Here is a 25,918-nt window from a genome sequence, read left to right as displayed (position 1 = left end):
GCATGTGCACTCCGTTGGCGAATCGGCAAGACTGGCAGTACAGATCGTGGCTCGCATTCTCACACTTTTCCGTTTTTGAAGACGTGGCTGGGGCAACTCGTTACGAGAATCACGTGTTGAAGTTTTCGGATTTTGCTCTCATCAGATATGATTCTCCAATGCAACGGCAGTTGAAAGAGGGAAAGTTTGTCGACATATAGTTAGCAAAGCCGTGCACATACCATATCAGTCGTTCTATATTCCGAGTGCTGACTGCGGATTTGAAAAAATGAGGCGGTTCGGCCTGAAACTCCGGACCTTACATAGCAAGCAAAAGAGGACGCACGAATGTCGCAGTGCTACAGGCACCCGTTCCCGTTGATGGTGTTGCGATCTTCGTGCAATACCACGACAACCAACGCATGTCGATTCCACCCAACTTGCCGATGCATGTAGCCAGTAGCATCCGTCGGACATTTTTTACAACGCGATGTGGTCTAGGCTCCGGGTTTGCCATCGTGGCACCTCAAAGCAATCCTGGAGTTCAGTCTGCCCAGTGACGTCAATCACGCATGTTGTATTTGAACCTCGTCCGCCAGCTCTTCCGAGGCGCATTGCGATTTTGCCTTTCTTCTCAATGTACGGTCGGCGACATGAAGAGCCCACCAGGCAGGACCGGTGGCGACGCTGCTCTACCGACCTGACTGCCGCGCCCGTTGGCGTATATGCATGGTATGCCTACTAAGGTCAAGAGAAGGTTGTTTGGGAGACGCTGTGGATGGCACGACGTCACACTTCGATGCGAGATATTTCTCGGCTGCAATGGACCAGCCTAGCAGTCAGCACGACACGCACCGCCACCTCCACTCCACCACACCTGTCGCTGCACGCCGTCCAATCATGACCAGTCTTCACCCACACCTCAGACGGTCGTTTGAGGCTCTCGAAGGGTTAGGGAGCCTGGAACCCCGTTGAATGCTAGCGAGCAAATACATCTGGACCCGAACCGCCGCACGTGTGCCGCCGAAGCTAGCCAATCTATCCGTCTGGAACGTAGCCTCGGTTTCCACCCTCATGCACTTTTCTCCTTCGCCTCTTTTTCATAGTAACAGATTTCGATGCCTTATTCTGGACCGATCTCTACAGCACGTGAGATGGTGCGCCATAGCGTCTCATTGGTCAGGAGAGCATTCCCGGACGAAGCTTGCTGTCGGCCTTTTGTACCGAGCTTTCGATCAAATTCGATCTTGGTCGCAAATGCGATCTGTTCTAATATTCCAAGGCGAGGAACCCGTGGCGTCCCCGACCGGTTTATCTGTGCAACAGGAAGTGGCGAACCGCTGCAGATGTGTACAGGTTGGCGAAGCGCAACTCCAGAGCGCGAGGCGAGCCCAACAACACGGCCTGCTGAACACGCTCACGCATCCGACATTGCCTAGGCTCCACCGGCTCCACAAGCGACTTTGGCATCTCTGAGCACCGGGGATCTCGCCCACTACATCGACATTCACGGTATGGATCACTCGGAGCGATGGCAAAGCATTGCACCAGCCTCAGATGAGCCGGGGCAGCGACGCGCAACCTCAGACCGGCGGAAGAAGCGACAGGCTGTTGCCGTGGCGTGCGTGCAGTGCCGAAATGGGAAGGCCAAGGTACGTAGGACCGAGTTACACGCAATAGCAATGCCCTGGACCATCCCAAGGTATTTCGCTCAGCTATCAGGCACTATGCCATGCTACAGCCCTGCGAGGCACTGAGGGATACTTCCAAGTACTCAAGGCCCATGCATTCCTGATTTGCGCTCTTCTATAGGTACTCACGTCATGTGACACTACCTGTACGTAGGCCTTTTGCAGCTTTCATTGGCCCCGCGGACTGTGCTGATTGCTTATTCGCAGTGTGACGGCACCAGACCCCGATGCAATCGATGCAAGGAGAACGACCTATCATGTCAATACGACGTCGCCGAAGGTGTCTCGCGAGCCGAGCGGATGAAGATTATGAAGAGAGACAGCATGACCGGCGAGCTGGATGACCTGAAGCGCATCGTCACATCGCTACGCTCCGGGACCGACGATCAGGCCGCCGCTGTTCTCGCTCGACTAAGGCTAGGTGAAGCACCTGAAGAGGTCGCAAAGACCCTCCCAATGACAATATCCCCGGCGATATCCGGCCATCCCCCCAGGTATGCATCACTCGACAGCTTCCTCTGGCTACAACAAGTTGATAACTCTGGTTCAGCTTACTGGGTCAGGAGTCTACCGACACTTCTGGAAGCGGTATGAGCCACGAATCCGCATTCGACACGAGTAAAGGCGGCTCGCAGTTTCGAAAAGGCTCTAACATCTCCATGGCATCACCAACAAGTCAAAACAGAGGCTGGTCGCCTTCGGCAAACAATCCTTCATCATCATTTGCGTCGGGCAAGGAAAAACAACAAGCAACGACAGATGGATCAAGCGATCATCCCTTCCTAGTTCCGCTGTTTGATCGAGAGGACTATCTTTTGACAAGGGACGAGGGGGAAGAGAGTGAAGAGGAAGAAAGGCTTCAGAAAAGCCAGATTGATCCACGACTTCTGCAACAAGGAACGAACTTCGACGGTGTCGGGAACGCAGCACCGTCATCGAAACAATCACGAAGCCAACGGCCCTCACCACACAGACAAAACACGATACGCTCGGCATACCCTACGCATCTCACTGGCCGACAACCGATCGTGAACACCATCAGAATACACCCAAATCTCAACCTCCGCAACCTCTTCGGCAACATGCCATTCTCCAGTAGCATCCGAAGTAACCACTATCCGGGCGACATTCAAGAGACGCAAATCACCAACCTGTTTCTACCCACATGGTCCATGTTACCCATCAACACAGTGCCCGACCCAGGCTCATTGAAACGCGCATTTCCTGGTATCTACGAACAAGCCACAACACTCATGAACATGGGCGTACCCGCCGACCAAATCATCGAGATCCATCCGAATCTTGCCGCGCTATGGGACGAAGACATATACAACAACTCCGGCATACTCACCAAATGGGCAGTCGGCATGGTGCACGGCGTATACATGAAGGGTACATCTCACCGGGCCCTTCTCCCCCATAAACACGTCATCGCTAACAAGAAACCCCCAGGTAACACCTTCTCCTGCTTCGGCTCCATGTACCTCTTCTGGTACCTAATGCGCTGGATGATCTCCCCCAGTCCCGAAACTTACAACGCCATCCCCGAATGGTTCCGCCCCACGCCCAACCAACTCTTCATGCCCCACATCAACATCGTCGACTTCATCGTCTGGCCCGCTTTCCGCGAACTCGTTACTCAGATCCCGGCTATGCAGGAGCGCATGGAGTGGCTCATGGATATGAGTTTGAATATCCAGTGCGATTGGTCATTTGCGACGGACCAGGCGCTGTGTAGTAATGAAGAGACGGGCCAGGTGGATCTGTGCGATACCGCGAGGGACGTGGTCAGGGAACTGGCGAGTTGGTCTCTGGGACCGAGTTTCAGGGGGTATGTTAGTAATGCGGATAGTTATGTGAGAATTAGGACGGAGCGGTATTGATGGAATGGGCAGTGGTGGACGGGAAGATCGAGAGATCGAGACGAATTACGTTATGCAGAAGGGTTGCGACGGGAGGGAGGAGAATTTGGCGCTGATCGCTAAGCACGGCACGCTGTGGGGCAGTCCTTTTTTTTGTGGTCGAGTGTGCCGCGGAGATGTCCGCGGAGACGGGAGATGCAGCGGGACGGAAGTGCGTTCTTGGCAATGCGATGGACGAATGGGGCGGACCACTTGTTGTTGTTACTAGCGAAGCATATTACACGGAGTTCGCTTTTAGTTCGATGGTCGCGTTGAATGAGAAGCTTATGGGGCGACCCGGCGACGATATACGGAGTATATTAGACGAAGAATTGAGGAAATGGAGTGCACTCTGCTCTTAATTTGCTGGCTTGGTTGTGGTCGGGATGTGTCGCGTCTGTTGTGCTATATGCTGTGTCATGTATTCTGTGCTTAAGTTCAGGGCAGCTTGCGTGAGAATGAAGGTGTATGACGTGGTCACTGACACGAAATTGTCAGGAACTCACTCGTATATTATCGCAACGCTCGAGTTCCAAATGAGTGTAATGTATTGAGCATACCAGTATTCGTAACCATCGTGTCGCGTTCAGCGTCATGAAAACGTATCCGTCGTGCGCGAATGTGTGCGCGTAGCACCACAAGCGAGTATCGTGTCGTGAAAGTAAGGAAAAGAAAACAAGGAAAGACAGGGCACTTTTCCACCACCGCCCATAATCATCACGGACCATAATCCTGCATCAATATACCCAACCACTGTCCATTACCACACTAACCTCTGACCATTACCATCATGCTCATACTCATCGTAGCAACCGTTTGGAAAACACACTGGCATGCCACAGGCGGCAAAACCCTGTACACAACTCTCGTCCAGTATCTCTTACACAAACTCAGCATTATAGTCGTATCGTGATCATCGTATCATCAGTGTGGTACAACATCTCGGGGCCTCAAACGACCCAGGGGATGAGACCGTCGCGGTGGTACTTGATGCGGAGGTCCTATGGAGGTCAGTACATATCTCGCATTCCTTTCGTACAATTGAGACTTACCTTGTCCATCAACATGTCCTTGACGGCGTTGATCTGCTGCATGTCCAGCGTTGCGAGCTCCTTCTGAGCTGGCGCAACCATGTCCGGGTGGGTTCTACTAGCGACCTTGCGGTAGGCCAGGCCGATACCGATGGAGCTAATCCTCCAGTTCTGCAAACCGAGCATGTTGTAGGCGAGCATGTTGACCGGGGGGAGAAGGTTGGCTAAAGAAGAAGCACGATCACGGCGAGGACGAAGAGCGCGTGTGGAAAGCGGAGGTGGCGGGCCGGCCGAGGCGGTGGGACCGAGGGGCGTGGAAGGAGGACCAAGTGGAGTCGTAGGAGGAGTCTCAATGTAAGGCTCGTAGTTCTCGGTGTTCTCCCAGAGAGGGTCGGCAGGCGAGAAGCGGAATGGGGTGTCGGGAAGACGGGGAGACGGCGAGGGCGTTGAAGCAGTAGAGAAGGTCCTGTCACCGAGCGGAGTGCGTAAGCTGTTGGTCTTGGACCGCTTGGGTGTCTGGATGGGCCTCGGGATGTCGTTGGCTGCCTCGGTATCGACGAAGATGGTGAATTCGGGCTTGCGCTTCTTGCTTGGCTTTGTACTCGACTTCTTGGCAACGGGTGCTGAAAGGACAGTGGGTCGAACCGTGAAAGGTGAACGAAGTGCGGAGACTTGAGAACGAGTCCGAGGTAGCGGAGGTGCGAGGTTGACGTTGTTGATGGGGTCTTGACCCTCGATAGAAGGAAGCGGTGTTGCCGCCGCGATCGCGAAGAAATAGTTGTTGACAGAGTCCGACATCTTGACAAGCTCACTGTAGAGCTATAAACCACTGAAGCTCCCACCAAAGCAAAACGAAGAACGCTAAACAGAACAGAACAGTAAAGAAAAGAGGGACTTACCTAGAAAACGTAGAACAGAACGGTTGACTCGTTGTCTCCAGAACAGAAGCGAGGGAGTGGCCGAAAAAAGAGAAGACGACTACGGGAACAGCGGCCTTTATAAAAAATGACAAGAAGATGAACGACTACTTCGAAGCTGAATGAGAGTCGTAAGAAGAGAGGATAATCGGAGGTGACCGCGAAGACGAATTTGAACAGGCAGGGTGGGCGCTCGGGCACCGGACCCGAGCTACCGTGGTGAAGCCGACAAGACGCTTACAGAAGCTCACAACGCGTAAAAACGCGTAAAAGGCGCGTGTCTTATGTTTCGAAAGCGTTTGTATATCCCTTAAACGGACTTCAGCGCGTCAGAAACAGACGCAGATGACGTACTGATAATCTTGATGGACTGAATTTTGTCTTGATCAGGGAGGGGTCGACAGGTTTGGATGACTCAACGGGTCATCCGTGACCGTGATTGTGAGGAGGTGATCTCTTTCTTTGCGGCACAATGGTCTCCTGATCAGCTGGAACCTGGGCGGCTTCCTATTCCAGGTGTGTAGTACGTTCTCGGGACATGCTACCAAAAGTGAAAGAAGCAATCTGGCAATCGTTCTTCGACGAGCGCTTTTTAATGATTGAGGCATCCAGTATGATTGCCGACTCGAACGCGGTTTCTTGTCGGAGTAGGTGGAGTGTCGTTATCAATGAAATAGTCGTGATTGGCTCGGGATGTGTGCCTAGTCGCGAAGCAGAGGATAGCTACCAAGGTATGAGATTGCGAACTGTAGGCACACCCAACGGCCTTTAGATATTCGCAGCGAGTTTCCTAGCAAGAGTGTTCATAGCTCAGAGCCGATCCGAGTAGGGTATGTGGTATACCAGATGTGATTCGACGTGTGATGTCCGGAAGTTCAATGTAGAGTCGGCAGATCTGACTGCATGTGTGATGTCATGAAGACGATAGTCCAGCAGTGCTAAAGAAATCGAGTCTGCGGAGACATGACTCGCGAATGTGTCCATGAAGATCGCTTCATGCAGCATGAAAGACTACGTTGGGTGTTAGCTGTGTTTGACTCTCGTCGATGTAGTTGAGAAAGCATGACCGAAAGGCTGAAACCCCCGAGAACCAGAGAGAAGATGTATGGAGAGGTTGATAATGCGCAGTGATCGGTAGATGGGGGAATCCTCGTGAATAAAGGCCGTAGACGGTAGTCAGGCCCTTGGTTGTCTCTTACCATTACCTGTATTCTGATTGACGTCAAGGATCGATGGCTTACTGCGACAGATCTTTTTGCCCGGCAAACGCCAGTGAAGTTCGTATGTAATAGCAACAAGGACAAGCGGCGACGTCGGGCTTCGCCTGCCACGTCAAGGGTACCTTATGAAACCACCCAGTGAAATCTGAGTAATAAAGAAAGATGGGTGTTGAGTTCGCTGTGTAAAGATCGAGTACTGAAGTTGTTTACGAAGTATTGTTATCGACGTTTGAAGATAAAACCCGAAGAAGGCGGCATGACATGTCATGAAGTAAATTCAGCAAACGATCGTCAGTTGATATGCCTCACGTGCAGAAGCTCAGTCAATGTCAGACAAGCTTTCCAGAAACCCGGTGACTGCTTATCACTGTCCGGAAAGTAAGAGATGTGTCACTCGGTGAGTAAACAAACCCACGTATGCGAAGAAGCTGCTTTTCATAACGCACCGTCAAACGTAGTCTGGAGATATTCACAAAAAGCTCCTTCCGATATAGAATCGATCGAAGGGTTTTGTGTACCTCCAGGCTACGGTGTAGACTTGCAAACAACTCATTGGAGCCCAACCATCTCTGTGTTGTAGATGGTGTACGCGAGAGGCGTACGAAGGAAGGAGCGAAATTGGGCCATTCGTTCGTCGTGATAACTAGATGAAGTCGCTTGTGAATGTCGATGCGCATCAGCGGCGGAAGTGAAAAGAAGGTTGTTGTTGTGTTGTTGGAAGGCGCGTTGGAGATCGGACGAGAGCATCGGTGCTTCGGCACTTCGGCCCGACCAGATGGCAGTCGCGATGAAACATCGCAACAACACGCCCTGACGACGTCACGACACCGCTCCAGATACGTATCTCGGTCGATACCTGCGATGTCATCCATCTTCTCATTGATCCCAATTGATGCTCTACTAACCTAGTACACTAACGTTGTAGCTTCCGTAATAGGAAATGCCGCGGCTGCTGATGCGGGGAAGAAGCTACTCGCCGCTGAGCCGCTGAGCTCGAGTAAGCGTCGGTGAGGCATTACGCGTCCCAATCTCATCATTTCTCTCTATCCATTAGATCCGATATCCTTGGAAGAACATCCAAGCAGACATGGCTCTTGCTCCGGCCCCAACGCGTCTACGCCAGGTCGCACTTGTCGCGAAGGATATCGAACGCGCGAAGCAGCAGCTTGTAGGCCGACGATGTTAAGGTCGACAGACCGAGAACTGACAGAGATGCCAGACATACGTTCTAGGAACAGAAGTCGTCTTCAAGGATCCAGCTGTCGAGCAATGGGGGTTGAAGAACTTCCTCAGTACGTTCATCGTCTCTTCCTAGCTTCAGCGACTAACATGACTGTAGTACCAATCGGCGGCGACTTCATCGAGGTGGTCTCGCCCATTAAGCCAGGGACGACTGCCGGACGGCTGATCGAGAAGCGCGGTGACGGCGGATACATGATCATCATGCAGACCGAAGACGCGAAAAAGCGACGCGAATACATCGAAGCGAAGGGACTGTCCAAAGTCATCTTTGAGCATAGTTACGCGGATTCAGTGTGTATTCAGTACCATCCAAAGGGCATCAAAGGTACGCTAGGCACCTACCAATCGCAAGGGTATACGGCTAACGAGGTGACAGGCGGCATGATGCCAGAACTCGACTCCCACGTACCAGGTCCGAAGAATCCTACGCCTGTCCAGTCTCGCTTCTCTCCATGGCATGCTTGCGGTTCAGACATCGACCGCTATAGGGCCGGCATGGAGCGGACCGAACACCTTACGCTAGAGGGCTGTGTACTACGTCTGCAGCCCGGCGACCTTGGCCACGAAGCGGCCGCACGAGAGTGGGAAGCGATATTTGGCGTTGTGCGAAGCCGCGACCTGTTGGCCTTTACGAACGCCAGGCTGGGTTTCGTTCCAGGGCGTCAAGGGCATCCAGAGGGCCTTGTGTCGATCACGATCGGCGTCAAGGGTCAGGATAAATATGATGCAATACTGGAGAGGGCCCGACAGGCGGGCGTTTGTGGGAACGACGGGATCGACATGTGCGGTGTCAAGTGGTACCTTGCCCTGACAGGTCACAGTGCAACTAAGGGGAAGCTGTAGCTCCATGCATCATCACATCGCACGAACTCTGGCCAGAACCCGTTTCACGTTGCTGACTGCATGCAGCGTGCGCTACGCTTTGACACTGCGTTGAGCGTGCCACGTACGAAGCCAAGATCTTATCCGAAGATTGTTGAGATAGCCGTAAGCGCCGTCTTCGAGCGTCACGGAGTCGGTACCCCTCCCCCACCTACGTCACCCATCGAACAAGATGAATTACCCGTCCTTCGCCAGCATGTTTACGAAGGACGCGTCTCGACCTTCGTTCGGGCATTGTTTCATGTTCAGAAAATTTTCATGAGCGAAGCCACGATGCCAAGCTGGCTGGCGTGCGCAGGACAGCAGTTGATGGAGATTACACGCTCCACACCACCCAAGAAGCTTTGGTAAGAGTCCCCCAGCCTGGGCGCAAAGAGCTTCCCATAACACCAAACAGATGCGCGCATTCTGAAAATTTGCCACTATCCTTCGCTGCTCCGCCTCCCGCTTGCGATCACGATAGGTCCACGGGGGCCTCTATCGCGGTCTGTGCACTGCACACCCCGCTCGCGGTGACGCCAGGCACTCCCGTGCTCGCGGTGGAGACGCGTCCATACCATTATGGATCCTCTCATCACTCCCTGCTGCATCTATCGTGCCTCTGCAGTGCGGCGAGCGGAAATGAGATCTGAGGCGCAAAAAGCTTCTATGCTTCCATGCTTGGTGGTTGCCTTGCTGTGCACCGCCTCGACTTAAAGCATACTAGCCTGAGTGGCTTGCGCTCTTGGTACCACATCCGCTGCGACAATTCCCTGTGACGTACAAATCGCATTTTCCCCAGTTGCTGAATTGCTAAGCTCCTGCATGGCTGCGCACTCGCCCCGTTCCTCCTTCTACGAGATCGCAACGCGCGACATCAGATTGGCCTTCCTTATTGCTTCACCCTGCGAGGTCATCCTAGTCACGATCTAAGCTCCAAAGCTCTCGGCATCCTTCCGGCATCCTTCCCCTAGGCTGGCCCTACGAATTCTCCCCTCATACATCAGTCCCCGCACGGGGCACCGGCTAGCCTTCTTGTGACGACAATGCAGCGTGGGAGGACGAGCAAAGGAGCAATTACACACTTACGGGCTGGAGGCGCACCACATTGGCTGCCGTTGGGACTGTCTTCGTTCACGGCTTCGCAGCACCTTTCCATGCATAAAGTCTGCTGCCCCAGCCCTCCTCCGGACGTTTGTTTCACCCACCGATGATGCGCCTCGACCAGATCGCATTGGACCAACCCGCGACACATACCTTCACACCCTCCGCTGACAACCTTGGGTGGTTCACCCACCCTTCGTCCCACCTCATACAGGATTAGAGGGAGGGCAACATCTCAGCATGTCGGCGCCGATATACCCCAACCATGATGAACCCCTCGACCGTTCCTTGCGCTCCGGCGAGTCGGCCTACAGTGTCACTGACGTAGGGTCGCATCGTGTCACGGCACCTCACCCCAATCCTTGGTCGCAACATGGTACTCGTGTAAGCTATTCTCTTGTTCTTTGCGCGTATATGTCTAACTTCCCACCCAGCTCGACAGCACTCCGCCTTCCGAACATCAAGCCAACGACGTCCCTCCCACCTCACACGCGCACGCAGATCTTGGCCGCGCTCTACCGCTACAATTCACAGGAGGCTTGACCAACCGCCTGCCGTCAGCCAGCCCTCGACATGGTCAACAGCTGGTCGATACAAAAGCACATGGGCATCTGATCTCTCCCACGCCTGCGCCGCCACCATCGTCCCCTGATGAGGTTCGGTGCAGACAGTGCAATGTGCCGTTCACTGGTGACGACATGACGAACAACCTCGCACGACACATACGGACCCAACATCCATCGGCCAACGAGAGCCCTTTGATGTGCAAGAAGTGCAAGGTCGTGTGTACTCGCAATGATGCCCTGTTGAAGCACGAGCGCAAGTGCCAGCCGGGCCTACACCCCGATCCCGTCAAGAGAAAGAAGAAAAAAACGGACACTGCTACAACTCCGTCGCGCGAGACTAAAGCCAAACCCACGCCCCGTCGCCGACCAGCCAAGAGGCCTACCCCAACCAAGCTCGGCTCGGCACCGCAGACCCCTCAAAACCATGCACCTGCAGCACATCCAACCCAGGCCTCGTATACTCTACCCGACATACAGCAAGCACCAGGTGAGGGTTCACTCGCACACGACTTTTTCAATATCAGGGGCGCTGGAAATGGGCTCTCGATACCATCCCAATCGTACGATCCTGCAGCAGGCGAGGACCAAGCCTTTCAGGAACTTCATAATGATCTTCAGCAAGCCGTAGAAGCGGCACCACTCCACCAAACTGTGTGGCCCTTCCAGTTCGGCCAACAGAATCTTGCGCCATACAATGCCGTCCGACAAGAAGGCTGGCCATCGCCTCAGCATTTGTATCCTCTTCGCCCTGCCCATGATTTCGGGCACCCACTTTCGCCGGTAAATGTAAGCGGCAATCTTGGGTCGACGGATCCGAGTACCCTACCGAGCAACCAACCGTTCGACACCGCCTCTTCATCGTACTTTCCTTCAACACACCTATACACCGGACCTACCTTCATCCACGGTCCAGCGGATCAAACCCATCACAGTCCTCTAGCGTCGCCTTTCTCCTTCTATTCAATATCGCTACATTCCGCAGCATCACCTTACAACACACATCAGGACATTCCATCTGCGCAAGGATCATTTTCCGGGTATCATCACCAGACTCTTCCAAGGTCTGATGAAAGCTTCGTCCACAGTCAAGAGGATAACATCTCATTCCTGGATCTATACCCATGGTCTCCACAGCTTGGCGAAGATCTAGGGCAGCAAAATTAGAGCGATCACTAAGCAGCGTTCCGTACAACCTCGTTTGAAAAAGAAACCGAATAGATGCCCTGCAGTCTACATCGGTATGAAAACAAAAAGTACGCGATCACGAAGGTAATGTAGACTTCTGGCCTGTTTCGCAGATGTGCACTCATCCCCCACATGGGCTTTTACATTCTTTTTGCATCACTTTATTTCGTAGACATGACCTCTTCTTGTATATATCACTTGCTCGATACCCTATCATCAATACATTCTTACATACTTAAATCTACGTCGCCGTCTAGCGTATGTCCGGGCTCACACGTCACATGCTACACCACACTCATAACCCCACCATGCACCAAAAACGACTCAAGATGCTCCCGATCCGGCACAAACAGCCCAAACTTGTAATATCAATCCTCAGCCAACTCAAACAGAATCTCCTTGTTGAAATACACCTCGTTGAAGAACGTCTTATCCGACTCATAAACCTTGACATCGCGGCGCTGTTCCTCGAACCCGGAAACCAACATTGGACTATATGCTTCTTCATCGTGGTTGCGATTGGAGGAGGAGGAGGAGGATGAGGATGAGGACCCAGGAGCTGCACACCATATCCACCGGATACGCCAGGGCTCTAGTTCCGCCCAGAAGAGCGAGTAGATCATGTCGTGGAGCTCGCGTGGTAGCTTGGCGTGCATGAGCGCGGTTAGGTTGTGGATGATTGGGGGACACAGCTGAATCGCCTCCGCAATGAACGCTCCTATTTTCTCTGCACCGCGATTGTGATGTTCGTTGCGGTAGCGCCGAGCTCGAAGCGCAGCTCGTGGGGGTGAGGTGGTTATAGCCATTTCATCTTTGTAGGTAATGTGGAGTGCGAGCTGCTCGGCCTGGAAACGGACGACGTGCTGCCGGTTTGCGCGGGTTATGCTGCGGCGATTATCAGTAGGGGATCGAGGTGTATGCATAGATGCATTCACGCGCGGAGCTTGAGTGAGAGAGATAAGATCTCGGCTGCGGGTAACATGATGGACAGTGTGGTGAGGATGGTAGTGTCACGAAATGCCGATGGTTAAAGGGATGAGAGGGAGAGCGAGGGAAGAAACTTGGACTTCTGTTGATACAGGGTTTGCAAACGCTGGGGTTGCTGTCATTACGCGTTGGGGTTGTGGGGCTAACGCGAGGGGGGCTAGTGGGTCGCGGTGTTGCGTGTTGAGCTTTTGCATGTGCTTTACTTGGACTACATGCGTATTGCTATCAAGAACGAGATCAGAATTTGCTTACTTTGTTTCCACGGTCATATCCGAGGTGCCACCAGCATCAGTGGCGGTAGTGGCACAAAGGTACTAAGCAGGCACTTCGCCCACAGTGCTTTGTCAGGAACCAAAGGTAGTACTAATGCTTATCTCAAAGTAATACGAGAAGATCAAACACAAGCTTTGGTTCCTCCAGAAGACATTCGCCAACGTCCAGAGCTCTTGATTCACGTTGTAAGCCGCAACCCCCCAAGTAAACCTTCGCAATGTGTAGCTTGAATCACTGTTACAACCAGTACATTATCTCTGATAGACAGTAGAGTAATCCAACAAATAGAGACGTACGACCAGCCGTCACATCATCTTTCCCAACCCCATTCGATACACAATTACCCATGAGCCCAATGGTATCGGGCCAAGTGCTATTAGGACACCTAGCTGCTATGTTCTTCACGGCCTCCGCCCATCTCGTCACCTTTGCATCGATGGGTAGCGCACAAGTTTTCGTAGGCTGTACGCCAGGGTTGAGAACCTGACAGTCTTGCTCCGACTTGCCCTCGGGCCGCTTCTGAACTCCAACAGACCCGATCGGCCTGCCGCAGCGCCCCTTCCTTGCGAGGTATAAATACTCATTGTCTTCGTCTGAGTAGTTTCCCAATAGCCCAAACATAGTCTCTCCCTCAAATCGCACAGTGGTATTCAGGCTGTCTGGCGGTAGGCCAGTCGTATTGCCACAGGCGTACGTCAGACCGAATGTGTAACTCGAACGGGAAAACTCCACAGTACTGTTCCATAATAACGAAACAGGCTCGATTATGAGCAAAACATCAGGGGAGGGCTCTACCCCAATGGTGTCGGGTCGGCTTTTACCGGAGGCAATAATGTTGCGTGGCCTAATTTCTCCAGTTTCATACTCATCAGTGATGTTCCAGCTCCAGAAGAAAGTGTTTTGGCCGATAGCGGAGAAGTTGTGAACTGCGAATATGACAGGCGAGGGGTAGTAGGGTTCGATTAAAGAGTGAGGCGGGGGAAAGACGAGGTCGAACTGAACTGTAGCCGGTGGTTCTTCCGTTTGGAGTCCAGTACATGCGCCTAGGAGGCACAGCAAGATCGATGGATGTTGGATGTGGCGGCGCATGATGATGCGATAGCGGCACGATCAGTGGGAAGGAAACGTCGAGGGGACGAAGTAGAAGCATGAGAATGTACAAGACAGATGGTGGTGGTTGTGTAAACATGTATGCGCCGCATCTGTGCCACCAACACGAGAGTATAGTGCGTGCGCTTGGCGGGACCGCACATGGGCGTCCGGGTAAAGAGTGTAGCTTGGCTTATCTTCGCGTCTTCTCGAAGCACTCAGCACTATATCGAGTGAGCGGCCTGGTAGATGTCAAAGTCATAAGATTACAGAGCTATACGTTGTAGTTAGCAATTCACAAACAGGTCTTGAAACACGATTTTGCGAAGCAAGATTGTGTTGATACTTTATGATGAACTCTCTATGTTGACCGACTGTGTATACAAGCATATTCTACAGCCTACGTCTACCGCATTTACCGTAGTAGACAAGGGTGAAGACGAGGAATGGACTCAAAAAGTACTTGCCGCTGCGCTCTTATCTCTCGTGCCTCTGCCCGTATATCTCATCATGGAGCAGGGTCAAAATATTCTTCCATAGGAGGCTCTTCTACTACTGGCATTCTATTCGCCGCGTCTCCAAGCATGCAAGGACCAGAGGAGCGTGGAAGTGGTGAGCTAAATCTTCATATTACTGATACGGCTACTCTTCTTTGGGACCGCGGGCTTTGGTTTTGGTGATGAGCTGCCAGAACTACGTTGGCGTGAGGAGGATCTAGAGTGACTCTCTGAGCCATGGGCAAAACCCTCATGGACCGCTGTCTGGATGACTGTTGCTAGGGAGCCGAGAGCGTAGAATATGATGCAGATGAAGCTGCGAAGGAAGGAGGGCTGCAACGAAGTGATTGCGGTACAGATCAAGACCGTGGCGAGCGCGGCGGTGATGGGATGAGCACCGGGAATGTGTGAAATGCCCTCGTAGCACGCGAGTATGACCCAGACTGCCATTGCGGTAAACATGGCCATGCGTAGTAGTGTAGGGGTATCTTTGCCAGGATTGTTGTCTTCTGGGGTCGGTATGCTTTCGCGTCGTGCCTCGCGATCGTGTCTGTCGTCGACAGGAGGGGCCTGGATCTCTCTATGTTCACTTTGTTGGCTGCTGGTGTCGATAGGATCAGACTTCGTCGGCGCGGAAGGTTGTGGTGGCAAAGGAATGCCTGGAGTTGACGACTGTTCGATCTGGTGGTGGCCTACTTCTGTCATTGTGTATGGTAGCTGTGACCTAGTTGTATGGCTTATGGTGTGATGGGTCGAGAATGAAAGTGGTGGCACAAACCGATATACATACTGAGCGGAGAGAGAAGTTTGCTTCGTCTCAAAGAGAATGGGCGAGAAAGCGGACGCAAGAAGGAAACTGTCAGCCAAATAACAACAATAACAAGACTTCTAGAGAGAACCATGCTACAAGAGAATCAGTTCTCCGACGTCCATTCAAGCACTGCGCTAGGGTGGGTAAAACCCGAGTGGCAGATCAGGCATCCAGTTCCTGTAGACCTGAGTATCGGTTGGCGTTTGCATGCATACAATGCGGACCAGGCTACACCGCATCAGGTCTATAAGACAACGTCACGAAGTCGGTTTTAAGTTAAGAACACCCGTGCAGCTAGTTACCGAGAGTCAGAGTTGTGTCGCGTACTCGAGGTTTGACAAGTCGACGACGCCACACAGCAGGCTGACGACAAGAATGTAAGAAATAGACATCGGCCCCAGTGATGATCACTGATCAGGGCCTGTAGTGATACCTAGGCTATCCATCGTAGCCCCATAGGTGTAGTAATCACCGAGCTTATTGCATTGACGCTGACAATGTCGAACGTTTGATTGCTCCACGGACCTGCGGAACGCCCAGTCAGCAGCCGCATATTGTGGCACCGCCCAGGAAACACGGCGTTCGCTGCAGTGGACACAGGTTCGTTTCAGACAGCAACAGACAGCGGCGTCGGATGCGGGGTGGTTCTGCATGTTGGAAAGGAGGCGTTGGCTTATCGGGAACAGCGAAGATGTCAGGAGGCGGGATGGAGATGTCGAGTGGGGCGGGTAGCCAGGCGGGGAGATTACCAGTTTCTGGTAGGCGTCGCCCCAATTTGGACCCTTTGCCACCATCTTCGCTCGTCCGGTCGCACTGGAAATGGCCTCGAGCCCAACACGTACAACAACAGCTGTCCTCTGTTCCTCGGAAAATATCAACAGCTTCGACTTTGTCTATATTGATGCGCTGTCAGCCACAACGGCACATGACCGCCAACTGCACTGTGATGCCGTGCCAGCCGTTTACCAGCGCGGCAGGAACCGTGCATCAACACCATTTGGAAAGATTCACGGCTCAGCAGCGGGCCAGCATCTGATTTGCCCCAAGACGGGATCCAGAAGCCACTTTAGCACCGCCAGTGGATCCAGGTTCGGGGGCGTCTGGCTGCAGGGACACCGCAAAAGGCTGAAGGGCCTGCCAAGCGTAATCTCGCCGGCCCCCAGCGCCCCATGCCACCTCCTGCGCGTCTTGGCTGGTGCTGACGAGCTGGCGGGTCTGTCGTCTTTTAAAATGTGCTGATCCCCCGACGCCCTGCCACAGCACGCTGCACCCCCTATCGCCATCGTAACATCTTCGTCTGCACTCTTCGCGTCGCTCGTTTGGATCTACCCCCGTTCCTGGATCTACGCCGCCCAAGATGATGCTACCGTCGACCGGAGGTCGGAGCCCGTTGCTGGCGCTCTCGGTGAGCGCTGGCTGTGTCCTGGTATTCATCTTCGCCTTCATGGCTTGGCAGAGTCCACCCCGGGTGACTTTCCCACATGGCCAGTCCAACTTGTACGTGCTGCCAATTCATGGTTCCTGGGATGGAAGGGCCATGGCCTAATCAATGCTTTTCCGGCAGAAGCTAACAGACCCTACAGAGCAGCGGCCAGCGCGCAGACCGACTCGACCATTGGCGATGTCATTAAGCTACTGTACCAGAACCTGAAGGTGTCACCGACTGAGCCCTTCATTCGCGAACCAAATGGCAGCCACATCACGTTGCCACCGAACCCGCGCTACAAGAAGAACCTAGGCAGCGACGTCCTGATTCTAGATCTGGAGACCCGCCCTCTCAAGTCTACTGAGGAGTACGAACGGGGCGAATATGACTGGCGCAACATCAACCACGTTTCTGGCGGCATCTTCAACCACTACACGTATGCGCTTGTCCACGGCTACGATTACAAGTTCGTCCAAGCCCGCGAATTCGAAGACCGACACGCTACCTGGATCAAGCCCTCTGCACTTGCAAACCACATCAAGGACTACAAGTTCATCATCTTCCTCGACGCCGATGCTGCTTTCCGCTTCCTGCACGTCCCCGTCGAATGGATGCTCAACCACTGGGACGTAAAGCCGCACCACTCCTTCGTCATGGCCAAAGACCCTTGGAGCGCGAAAGAGCCCCAGTACAACTCCGACCGCTTCAACCGCACCTACACCAACACTGGTTTCATGATTGTCCAGAACAACGAGCAAACCCTGCCCATTCTCAAGGCATGGCACGAGTGCCCCGACGACACCCGCTACGCAAACTGCTCGCAATGGAAGCAACCCCGCTTCCACGAGCAATCCGCTTTCGGCGAGTACATCCGCTACGACTACGAGCAATACATCAAGGAGCTTGAGTGTGGAGAGGCCAATGGCTTCCCCGGTGTCGAAGTCAGCAACTGCCAGGGCAAGCTCATCCGCCACTACTGGTTCGAGAAGAGCAACGTCAAGATGGACTTTCGCGAGAACATCATGAACGCACTCACGCTCCCGATACAAAAGATCTTCGCGCAGAACACGAGTGGCGTCGTATACCAGCAGGAAGAGAATGTCATACTACAATAGCAACGGCTTGCTCTACTGGCAAAGCAAAGACAATACGTTTACGAAGAAAGAGGAAAGGGCTTATCGCATAGCATAGCGTTGCATTACCAAGGCGTTTTCCAGATATGGGATGGGCAATCATTTGTTATCATGTTTTCGGTTTTGGTTCGGTTCGGGCTGGGTGGTTTTCGCCCCGATTCATTTTACCGTCGCACTTTCGATCTGGGTCTTCCGACGCGATGATACCCCAATACGAGTCTCCAGTTCACACAATCAATATTATTCACACAAGACTGATATCCTGTCATTGCGCCAGATTACATTGGCTTGTTTTGAGTTGCTGCGCTTGGCTTCCGACGCTGTGACACCCGGGGCCAGTGTCACCTGCCGAACGAGGCATACTTCCCCAGCCGATCCTACAGCTTACCACGATTGAGAGGCCCATCAAGCGCATCACCAACGGCACGCCTGAGAGCTACAAAACAGGGTCTCTTGCCCAGCCCAGCCGCTTATCACCGCCACTTCACCCTAGCCACGCGACTGCATATCTGCCAAGGCGCTAGAACGTCGTTAGCGCCGATGATCGGCGGTCAGCCACGTCCTCGAAATTGGGTTCGGCTGGCAGGGCGGCGTCCTAGGTTGGTCGACCGGAGCTGCGACGGCGCTGCCACTGCTCAGGCGGTCTGTCTGCGGAGACTACTCGCTCTGCTTTGGGATGGACAATGGCGAGCTTTCGCGACAAGTGTCCCGAAATAGGCTGAATGCGCTTGTCGGTCTATACGAAGCGCTTCGGATTGCGCCGGACGCTGGAATTGGCAGGTTTGGTCGGCGTACCCGGTCCCGGTGCTAGCAGGTTCTGACACGACGCTACGAGGCCTTTGGACGATGCTTCTTTTGGAGATGTAGCCTTAGGGTGGAGGCTAGGGACTTTGGTGAGCACGACAGTTGTCGAACTGTTAGCTGTACACGAACATTTTTAATTATATACCGGACGATGCGTACTACATATCGCCAAACCACCTTTTCTTTCGCGTCCCACTTCCGTCTCAAATCAAGTTGAACTTCAACATCCGAGAAAGCCGGCACCTACTTACGCTTGCCAGAAGCTATTAGCGGTTCATGTACCCCGAGTTGCATCGGTCCTTGTCGTTTCCAAACTTCACCTTCAACACGAGAGAAAGTCGTCATCCACATACGCATGCGAGAAGCTAGCAGTCGTCCATCTACCCCGAGTTGCATCGGTCCTTGTTCACCCTGCTCTTGTGTCGACAATAAGCGCTTGCCCTCGTAACAAACTCGGTGTACATATGAAGCCGAAGTATCACCAACAGTGTCCTGGCAGTCTGCATTTCAATGCTCGCAGAACCTTTTCCCGGGTGATTTCTACGCCTCGATTGTTTGTATGTACAAACATCGTTTCGGTTGGACTCGCTCCTGGAACGTGTTAGCCTGCGTTCATCTATTGGAGATTTACGTGGTATGTAAGAACATCAGAACGCATTCGGCTATGTATCCATTGTTCAGTTACGTTCTGCAACAGCGTTAGAGACATGTTTAGAACAAGAGCTGTGAACAGTAGACATTTGCCTGTTTGCTCGGGTCACCAGACACTTTCGCGCACAACAATCACTAACCACCGTTGAAAGCATAGTATGAAGTATTTCTTTCCCTAACTGTTTCCCCCCACCTTTGCCGTAAGACCAATTCTTCTGGAAATACTACCGTACATCCAGACATCTCTTGCGCTTTCGACATTACACCGCCATTCACTATGACATCACCCAACGCAGAACCCAGTTTCAGTCCAGAATTACTAGCAAGAGTCGCACAGATTCTGAACCCTTGCGCGGCAACGTTTACACCACAGGCACAACCCAAGTCTTCCTCAGCTCACTCATCGGATGGGCGGGAGCGACCTATAAGACAGCCCACCATCCCGCCTACAGCTGAAGACCTGCGAGAAGGCAAGGCGAAGAACTTCGTGTGGCCATCATCACAATCGAAAGACGCGAAAGGATGAACATCACACAACTTTAGATAAAGTATAACATAGATATATCAACATAGTAAACCCCATCACACCTCCAATTACAACCACTTATACCCTCCCTCCCCACCCATCTGATTAGTAGTAGCACTAGCCATCTCCTCATACTTCCTCCGCACCTCCGCCATCATCTTCTCTCGCTTCTTCCTCGCCCTATTCTTTTCTCTCACGCTTCGCACGACTTCAACGATGTCATTGACACGGCCCTTTGCTGTGGTGTATAGGCCGAAACAATCTCCACCGCCACCACCGCCGCCATCATGGGGTTTGCTATTCGCCCTGGCAGGCACCGCGGTAGCGCCTCGGTCAACATCACCGGTCGCACGTCTGCGAAGCGCGATAAGTTCCTCGAAAGCTTCATCAGGATCGCGCATCCTGTTCACGGTGATGTGATGCGTGGCTCTACGCTGGGGCACGGTGGGTGAAAGACGAATGTCTGAATCCTTCCTTAGTTCATGAGAACTCTTTTGCGCGGGAAAGGTTTGCGCGCGCCGTTGTTTGGTAAGAGGCGGTGGTACGCTTTCTTCAAGAGGAGGTGTACTCTTCCTGGGTAGCAATGGCTCTTCCAAGGTGATACTCCTGCCTCTCTTGCTGCTCTTCCGGGGTATGGGCGGTGTCTCATCCCGTGGTTCTGGTACTTGCGGCAGTGGTACTTGCGCATCTTTTGCAAAGAGACTCCATCGCATCATGGAAGCGCGTGCTGGTCTGTCTTTACGACCGTGCTGGTGACTCATGCGCTTTGTGTAACTGCGACGATTGGCGAGGGGCTCTGGTGCAGTTCTCGGCTCGGCGAAAGTCGTTACTATTTGTAGTGAAGGACGGCCGCCTAGCTCTAGCTTGTTGTACTTGTGCGTCGGCGGTAGGGCGCTACCACGAGGTGAAGGCTTGGGCTTGCTGGGTATACGCAGCGGTGGTGGCACGGCGGAACGTGTGGAGACCTCGTCTAGCACGTTCTGACGAGGTAGTCGTGGCGCTTTACCGGTTCCCATTATCTCGCTGAATAGATCGGCGACGGTATCGCGCTTTGTGGCCTTTGACTTGACTTCGCTGTTGGCGTCCTCCGATGTTGCATCGCTGGAGGTGACAGGATTGAACACGTCGACCCCGCTATCTTGTACACTCTCTCGGAGGGCTATAAAGCTTCGTGGCGGTGATGAGATCGACCTCAAAGCTGGATGTATCCGGCGAGCGGGTGATCTTCCGTCCCGACTTTCGCTTTCAGCTACCGCCCTCATGCTCTTTGGTGAGTATTCTTGCCTCAGCTTATCTTCACGTGCCAATGTCGGCTGAATGCAGTCGTTCAGCATCCACTCCTTCTCCAAAGCAGACAGAGTGTTTCTTGTTTCACTTATCGCTGGTGAAGCAGACGCGACCTCACGCGGCTCGTCCTTTGGTGGGACCGGCGGCGCAAAGGGATTGCGCGCCGTAGAGCTTGTCGCCGTGTCGCGCTTGACATCACGGTCGTGGATTGGGATTGCAGCGGACTCGGATTTACGGCGTGCTTGGGAGTGAAAGAAGTGAGCGAAGGGGTTCTCCGGCTGCGGCATGGTCGCGTCGTGTCGAGAGCCACGGGAATCGGAAAGGCAGGGTTTGCGAACTCTGCATCGATCATGCCCCATGTCGCTGACCGCAGAGAGCTACGGTGGGGATGATGAAGGAAGAACACTAGTGCTGCGAGAAGCTGATTAGCAATGAGGATGTAAGTTTATGGGAGTCATTCCCCGATGACTCAGGTATGATGACATCGGCAGGCCGAAGTGAGATGGGATGGATAGTATGTCTTCGATTGGTATTTTCTATAAAGAGACGTGGCGATTTCCGTGCCAGTATATCGCCGCGGAATGGAGGAAAAACGCCTTAATGCTGGTAATGGTGGCGCACGGGTATCCGATACATGTGAAAAACCAAGAAAACGCCGTTGATAAATGCTAGCACTCGCTGGTGGAAGACGCGATGAGCACGCTTCGGTGCTGAAGATCGCTGTATGCTGAGCGCCAGAGAAAGTAAAGGTGCCATAACCACAAATTGCGCGATATTCGCTGCAATCATGCCTCATTATGGCTGCTGTACAACACGCACTGGCATCATGGGAAGTCCACACATGCCATATCGCGAGACCTAGTAGTAGTACCGCGTAAGCCTCATTCCAGATGACCAAGATTGTGCCGAGTCAAGAGCAGCTCAGGCGCAAAGTTAGTCATGTATGAAATGTCAGCATCATTGGCAACGTGATGAGCGGTCTCCTCCAGATTGCCAAAGATCGCCTCCATATCGTCTTGCGATATGTCTTCCATCTCTTCATCCTCATCATCGTCTTCGTCTTCATCGATTTCGATGTCGTACGGGTGTTTCGGTTCGTCCTGTTCGGCGGCCTGTGTCGAGGCCTCCCATTCTTCGATGTCGGCGCCAGAGAAGAATGCACCTTCATTCGCGTACTCCATGGACCCTTCGTCGTCGGCAGTAGTATCGGAGTTGAGATCGAACGACGTCACCGAAAACATGTCCAGATCTTCGAATGGTGAACAGATCGAGGAAGGAAGAGAAGATGGCGTCCGGGGAGTGTAAGCATCGTCTGAGCAAGCGTTGGCCATGACTTCGTCATCGACACCTAAGGTGGTCAGATGAGAGCTTGAAGAAACGCCAGTGAGAGACCTTTCCATGCTAATTGGGTCCTTGATAGCGTTCCTGTCACCCACAAACTGGAGTCGAGTGCCGTATCGTACGTGAAGGTCTTGGGCGATACCGGGCGCAAACCAGACCTTGTGGAGGTCGACGCGCATAAGTTTTGCCACTCCGGAATCGAGCAGTCGTCGCAATGAAACCGTGATGGGATGGTTGGCGTGCAATACGGAGTCATCGACGCGTGAATTCGTGAGCCTTGACAAGGAGGATTGAATGCAAATCTCCAGGTCCTCGAAGGCTGCGCCGATAGTAGCTAGTGATGCTATGGTATCAGCGATCTTGCGCTCTCTTTCCGGATTCGCTCTCCCAATCGTGGCAGATACGTTGAGTCGACTTAGGAATCGAAGGTACCTATCGGCGATAGGAGGAAGCACGGTGGAGCTGGCGTTTATGGGCGACGACGGGGCGACGGTGCTGATGGGATTGTTCTTGTAGAAGTAAGAAGTAGATTCTAGATGCACCTGGTGTGAGACGGTGAAGAGTGCAAGAGAGTTGTGAGTTTGCTGCTGAGTGTGACGATCGCGGAGAAGGTTGTCGTATACCATGTTGCGCAACTCTGCCGGGAAGTCGTCAAATCTCGCCATGGCGGCTACAACGGGTTCGAGTAATTGTCGCGGTGGATTGAAGTATTTGTGAGAAAGATACAATCGGATCGGTGACTGGTGATGTCCTTTGACGATGTTCCTGTTTCAGGTGGCGCGATGTGGGGTGGGTACAGCCAACGCACGACAGGGGTGAAAGCATGCGCTAATCGGGAGCACTAGGATTCACCAGGTAGAATGCCGCGACCAGAGGGTGCTGTCGTTGAGGTATAATGTCGTGTGGAAGAGGCGGGTCGACTGTTGCTTTGTGTGGGGTGCAGGCGTGCTTGACGCGACCGCGCGGGAGTTGAGCAGGCTTTATGTACGTGGTGGCAGTGCGATGAGGTTGGAATCAGCGAGGACGGTGCGGCAGGTTGAGCTGTTATGCGGCTTCCGAAGACTGATCTACGCTAGCGTGCACACGTGAATGGCTTGGGGTCTGGCGGCTGCACAAAGCATTCAAGGGGCAGGTATACTCGCTAAGCCGCCTTTACCATGGAACGGGACCTTATATGTACTCCCCCACCACACTTGATGACTCCACGGTTCCACGCAAATCGACAGAATCTCAAATCGCAGCTGCCTGATAGGATGTGCCGCATGCCGCTGGCCTATTCTGGAAGGAAGGCCGTCAGGGCTGAACGCTTTCTTTACTACTATATACTGAATGCGGAGGTATGCGCTGCATGCTGCGTTGGGTTTGCAGCCTACATTAAGACGAAATCTTGCCAAGTAGATGATTTAACGTCAACGTAGGCATCATAGCATTCAGGCTTTGCTTCGAATGAAGTGCTGCCAGAATATTGCGATGCGCCAATCGGGAAGCGGGATATAGCAGGCGTACGGAAGGAGCATAGTACAGCCGCCCTTTCTGCCTTGAGGCATCCTCGCTCTTGTCTGCTACCTGAATGGACGGCCCAACAAGGTGCGCTCCACACGGCGATTATCCAGCATGACCGGAAAGTCACCATCGCCGAATGTGTATTGAGGATGGTGGGGCCCGCCTTTTGGTAACCTCAGCGCCGAAGCGGCATGCATTTAGTATGATCTCCCGTAGCGATCTTGCGGCATTTACCAGCAGGAACCGGCTTCCCGCCACTCGAGCAATATATCTCCGTCCGAATGCGCTCGTATGAGCTAGGCGTGCGAGACCGATGCGTCAGCGGCAAGCGAAAAGGACTCGATCGAGCGCTCCCGGCGGCGGAGCTGGTAGCTAGTGGAACAGGAACAGGACAAGCGCGTGTCACCCGGTCAGGGTTTTACACCATACGCGCACGCTGCCCGCGAAAGAGGAGGCAGGTGTCGTTGGCATATGGGCAGATCGCGATTGGGGACAAGGAGGATGAAGGCAACCATGGCACGCGTCGTGAGGTGACGTTTCGCGGTGCCCGCGTCAGGATGTTCCGGCGCTAGCTTATCGATAAACGTCCACGTGACGTCGTCTTTGTCCACCTGGGCACGCGTGTCTCAACACGCACCTGCTGATGCATCGTCCTCCATCATCTGGATTGCTTCGTGTGACTCAAAAGCGGGCCGGCGCATGATCTAGCCGAGTTCATCGTCCCGCACACCATCTCCGATGTGACTCACGCCCTTGCTTCCCTGACTGTTCCATCGCGGGTCGGCATGTTCAGCAACACGACGTCATCGACATGAGTCGTCAGTGCCACGCCGCAAGTATACATACCATGTTGCGAAGCTTGAGATATCTAGCATGTGATGTTTGGGTGGGAAGCTGTTATCGGCTGCGGGGTCGTCACACAAGAGCAGCTCGAAATATACGCGCGCCTGATTCGGAGAGCCCGATGAAGATGGTAAAGGGACTCGTACAGACTATTACAGGCTATAGAAAGCAGCACTGCCTATATATCCTCATTGGAAAGTAGATCCTATGCCTCCCGGCCCGCAATGACAGATCAAAAGAGTTGAAATCTTCTCCCAGAGCAACAAGCTACTGCACAGCGTTGAGGTTGTCGACATGTGGCCGCAACGGGAACCAACCTGAGAACGGGCTCGATATAGAAGATCGAGTACAGATCTAGTACCACGCACCTACTGATGATTGCGATCTTGTCAGAACACGTCATATACACTCGTCAATCGGCACACTGGCATATGCATCAAGACAGCTACCCCTCATGATAAGTAAGGGGCTCACTGCTTTCGCAACCAACATTCACTCAACCAGCGGTTAAATCGCGACTTCGTCCTTCACTCCTCGGCAAAGGGCCACGCCGTGATAGCGCTCGCGCCGCAGTTGACGCGATACTGCCAGCATCGGGAGCCTCCCATCTATAAGAAGAGCTTGTACTACGTCTCTCTAGATACAATCCATCACACTAATTTCGAAGAACTCACTTCTCAACCAAGTATCTAAATACCAGAACCTATTCCAGTAACAGATATCAGCCATGCGCTTCCTCACCCTCATCACCGCCTTCATGGCCACAACTGCCATCGCAGTCCCTGCATCATTGGCCCTGCGCCCCGATGTCACCGCAATTGATGCGGCTGTCGACGGGGCTGTCGCAGCCGAAGTCGCAGACGGAAAACCACTCTTGTGATGCTACATCTGCGCACTCTGGTACGAGCAATGTCTCGATGTAAGTGGCCTACAATCCGGAGTCTCCTAATTTACTTTCTCATCAAAACTAGACACAAGCTACCCCCGATATATGCAGCTGCTTGACAGCTTATTACGGCGACGGTAGATGCCGTACCACAGACTGTGGGT

General features: G+C 53.2%; 7 protein-coding genes across 7 annotated transcripts; 3 read left to right on the top strand and 4 right to left on the bottom strand.

Annotated features, from left to right (window-relative positions):
• Positions 1–1,493: 1,493 nt before the first annotated feature.
• On the top strand, positions 1,494–3,553 carry J4E90_010928 (uncharacterized protein; the record flags this gene model as incomplete). Its single annotated transcript, XM_051440440.1, has 4 exons — positions 1,494–1,631; positions 1,878–2,164; positions 2,221–3,062; positions 3,123–3,553. The coding sequence occupies 4 exons, from the start codon at positions 1,494–1,496 to the stop codon at positions 3,551–3,553; spliced, it is 1,698 nt and encodes a 565-aa protein (XP_051285709.1).
• A 968-nt stretch (positions 3,554–4,521) lies between these two features.
• J4E90_010927 (uncharacterized protein) lies at positions 4,522–5,400 on the bottom strand (the record flags this gene model as incomplete). Its single annotated transcript, XM_051440439.1, has 2 exons — positions 4,522–4,572; positions 4,624–5,400. 2 exons carry the CDS (start codon positions 5,398–5,400, stop codon positions 4,522–4,524), a joined length of 828 nt encoding a protein of 275 aa, XP_051285708.1.
• Positions 5,401–7,826: 2,426 nt separating this feature from the next.
• J4E90_010926 (uncharacterized protein) lies at positions 7,827–8,824 on the top strand (the record flags this gene model as incomplete). The annotated part of the gene is made up of 3 exons (XM_051440438.1): positions 7,827–7,907; positions 7,959–8,031; positions 8,079–8,824. 3 exons carry the CDS (start codon positions 7,827–7,829, stop codon positions 8,822–8,824), a joined length of 900 nt encoding a protein of 299 aa, XP_051285707.1.
• Positions 8,825–12,065: 3,241 nt separating this feature from the next.
• Positions 12,066–12,620, bottom strand: J4E90_010925 (uncharacterized protein; the record flags this gene model as incomplete). Its single annotated transcript, XM_051440437.1, has 1 exon — positions 12,066–12,620. The coding sequence occupies one exon, from the start codon at positions 12,618–12,620 to the stop codon at positions 12,066–12,068; it is 555 nt and encodes a 184-aa protein (XP_051285706.1).
• Positions 12,621–14,663: 2,043 nt separating this feature from the next.
• Positions 14,664–15,248, bottom strand: J4E90_010924 (uncharacterized protein; the record flags this gene model as incomplete). The annotated part of the gene is given in 2 exon segments (XM_051440436.1): positions 14,664–15,224; positions 15,240–15,248. The coding sequence occupies 2 exon segments, from the start codon at positions 15,246–15,248 to the stop codon at positions 14,664–14,666; spliced, it is 570 nt and encodes a 189-aa protein (XP_051285705.1).
• A 1,463-nt stretch (positions 15,249–16,711) lies between these two features.
• Positions 16,712–17,895, top strand: J4E90_010923 (uncharacterized protein; the record flags this gene model as incomplete). Its single annotated transcript, XM_051440435.1, has 2 exons — positions 16,712–16,851; positions 16,929–17,895. 2 exons carry the CDS (start codon positions 16,712–16,714, stop codon positions 17,893–17,895), a joined length of 1,107 nt encoding a protein of 368 aa, XP_051285704.1.
• A 4,167-nt stretch (positions 17,896–22,062) lies between these two features.
• On the bottom strand, positions 22,063–23,187 carry J4E90_010922 (uncharacterized protein; the record flags this gene model as incomplete). Its single annotated transcript, XM_051440434.1, has 1 exon — positions 22,063–23,187. One exon carries the CDS (start codon positions 23,185–23,187, stop codon positions 22,063–22,065), a length of 1,125 nt encoding a protein of 374 aa, XP_051285703.1.
• Between the last annotated feature and the right edge of the window lie 2,731 nt (positions 23,188–25,918).

The sequence above is a fragment of the Alternaria incomplexa genome, assembly GCF_024043165.1.
Source record: "Alternaria incomplexa strain BMP 0042 chromosome Unknown scaffold_30, whole genome shotgun sequence".
Lineage (NCBI taxonomy): Eukaryota > Fungi > Ascomycota > Dothideomycetes > Pleosporales > Pleosporaceae > Alternaria > Alternaria incomplexa.
The sequence above is the reverse complement of the archived record's forward strand: the minus strand, read 5'-3'. Positions and strand labels throughout refer to the sequence as shown.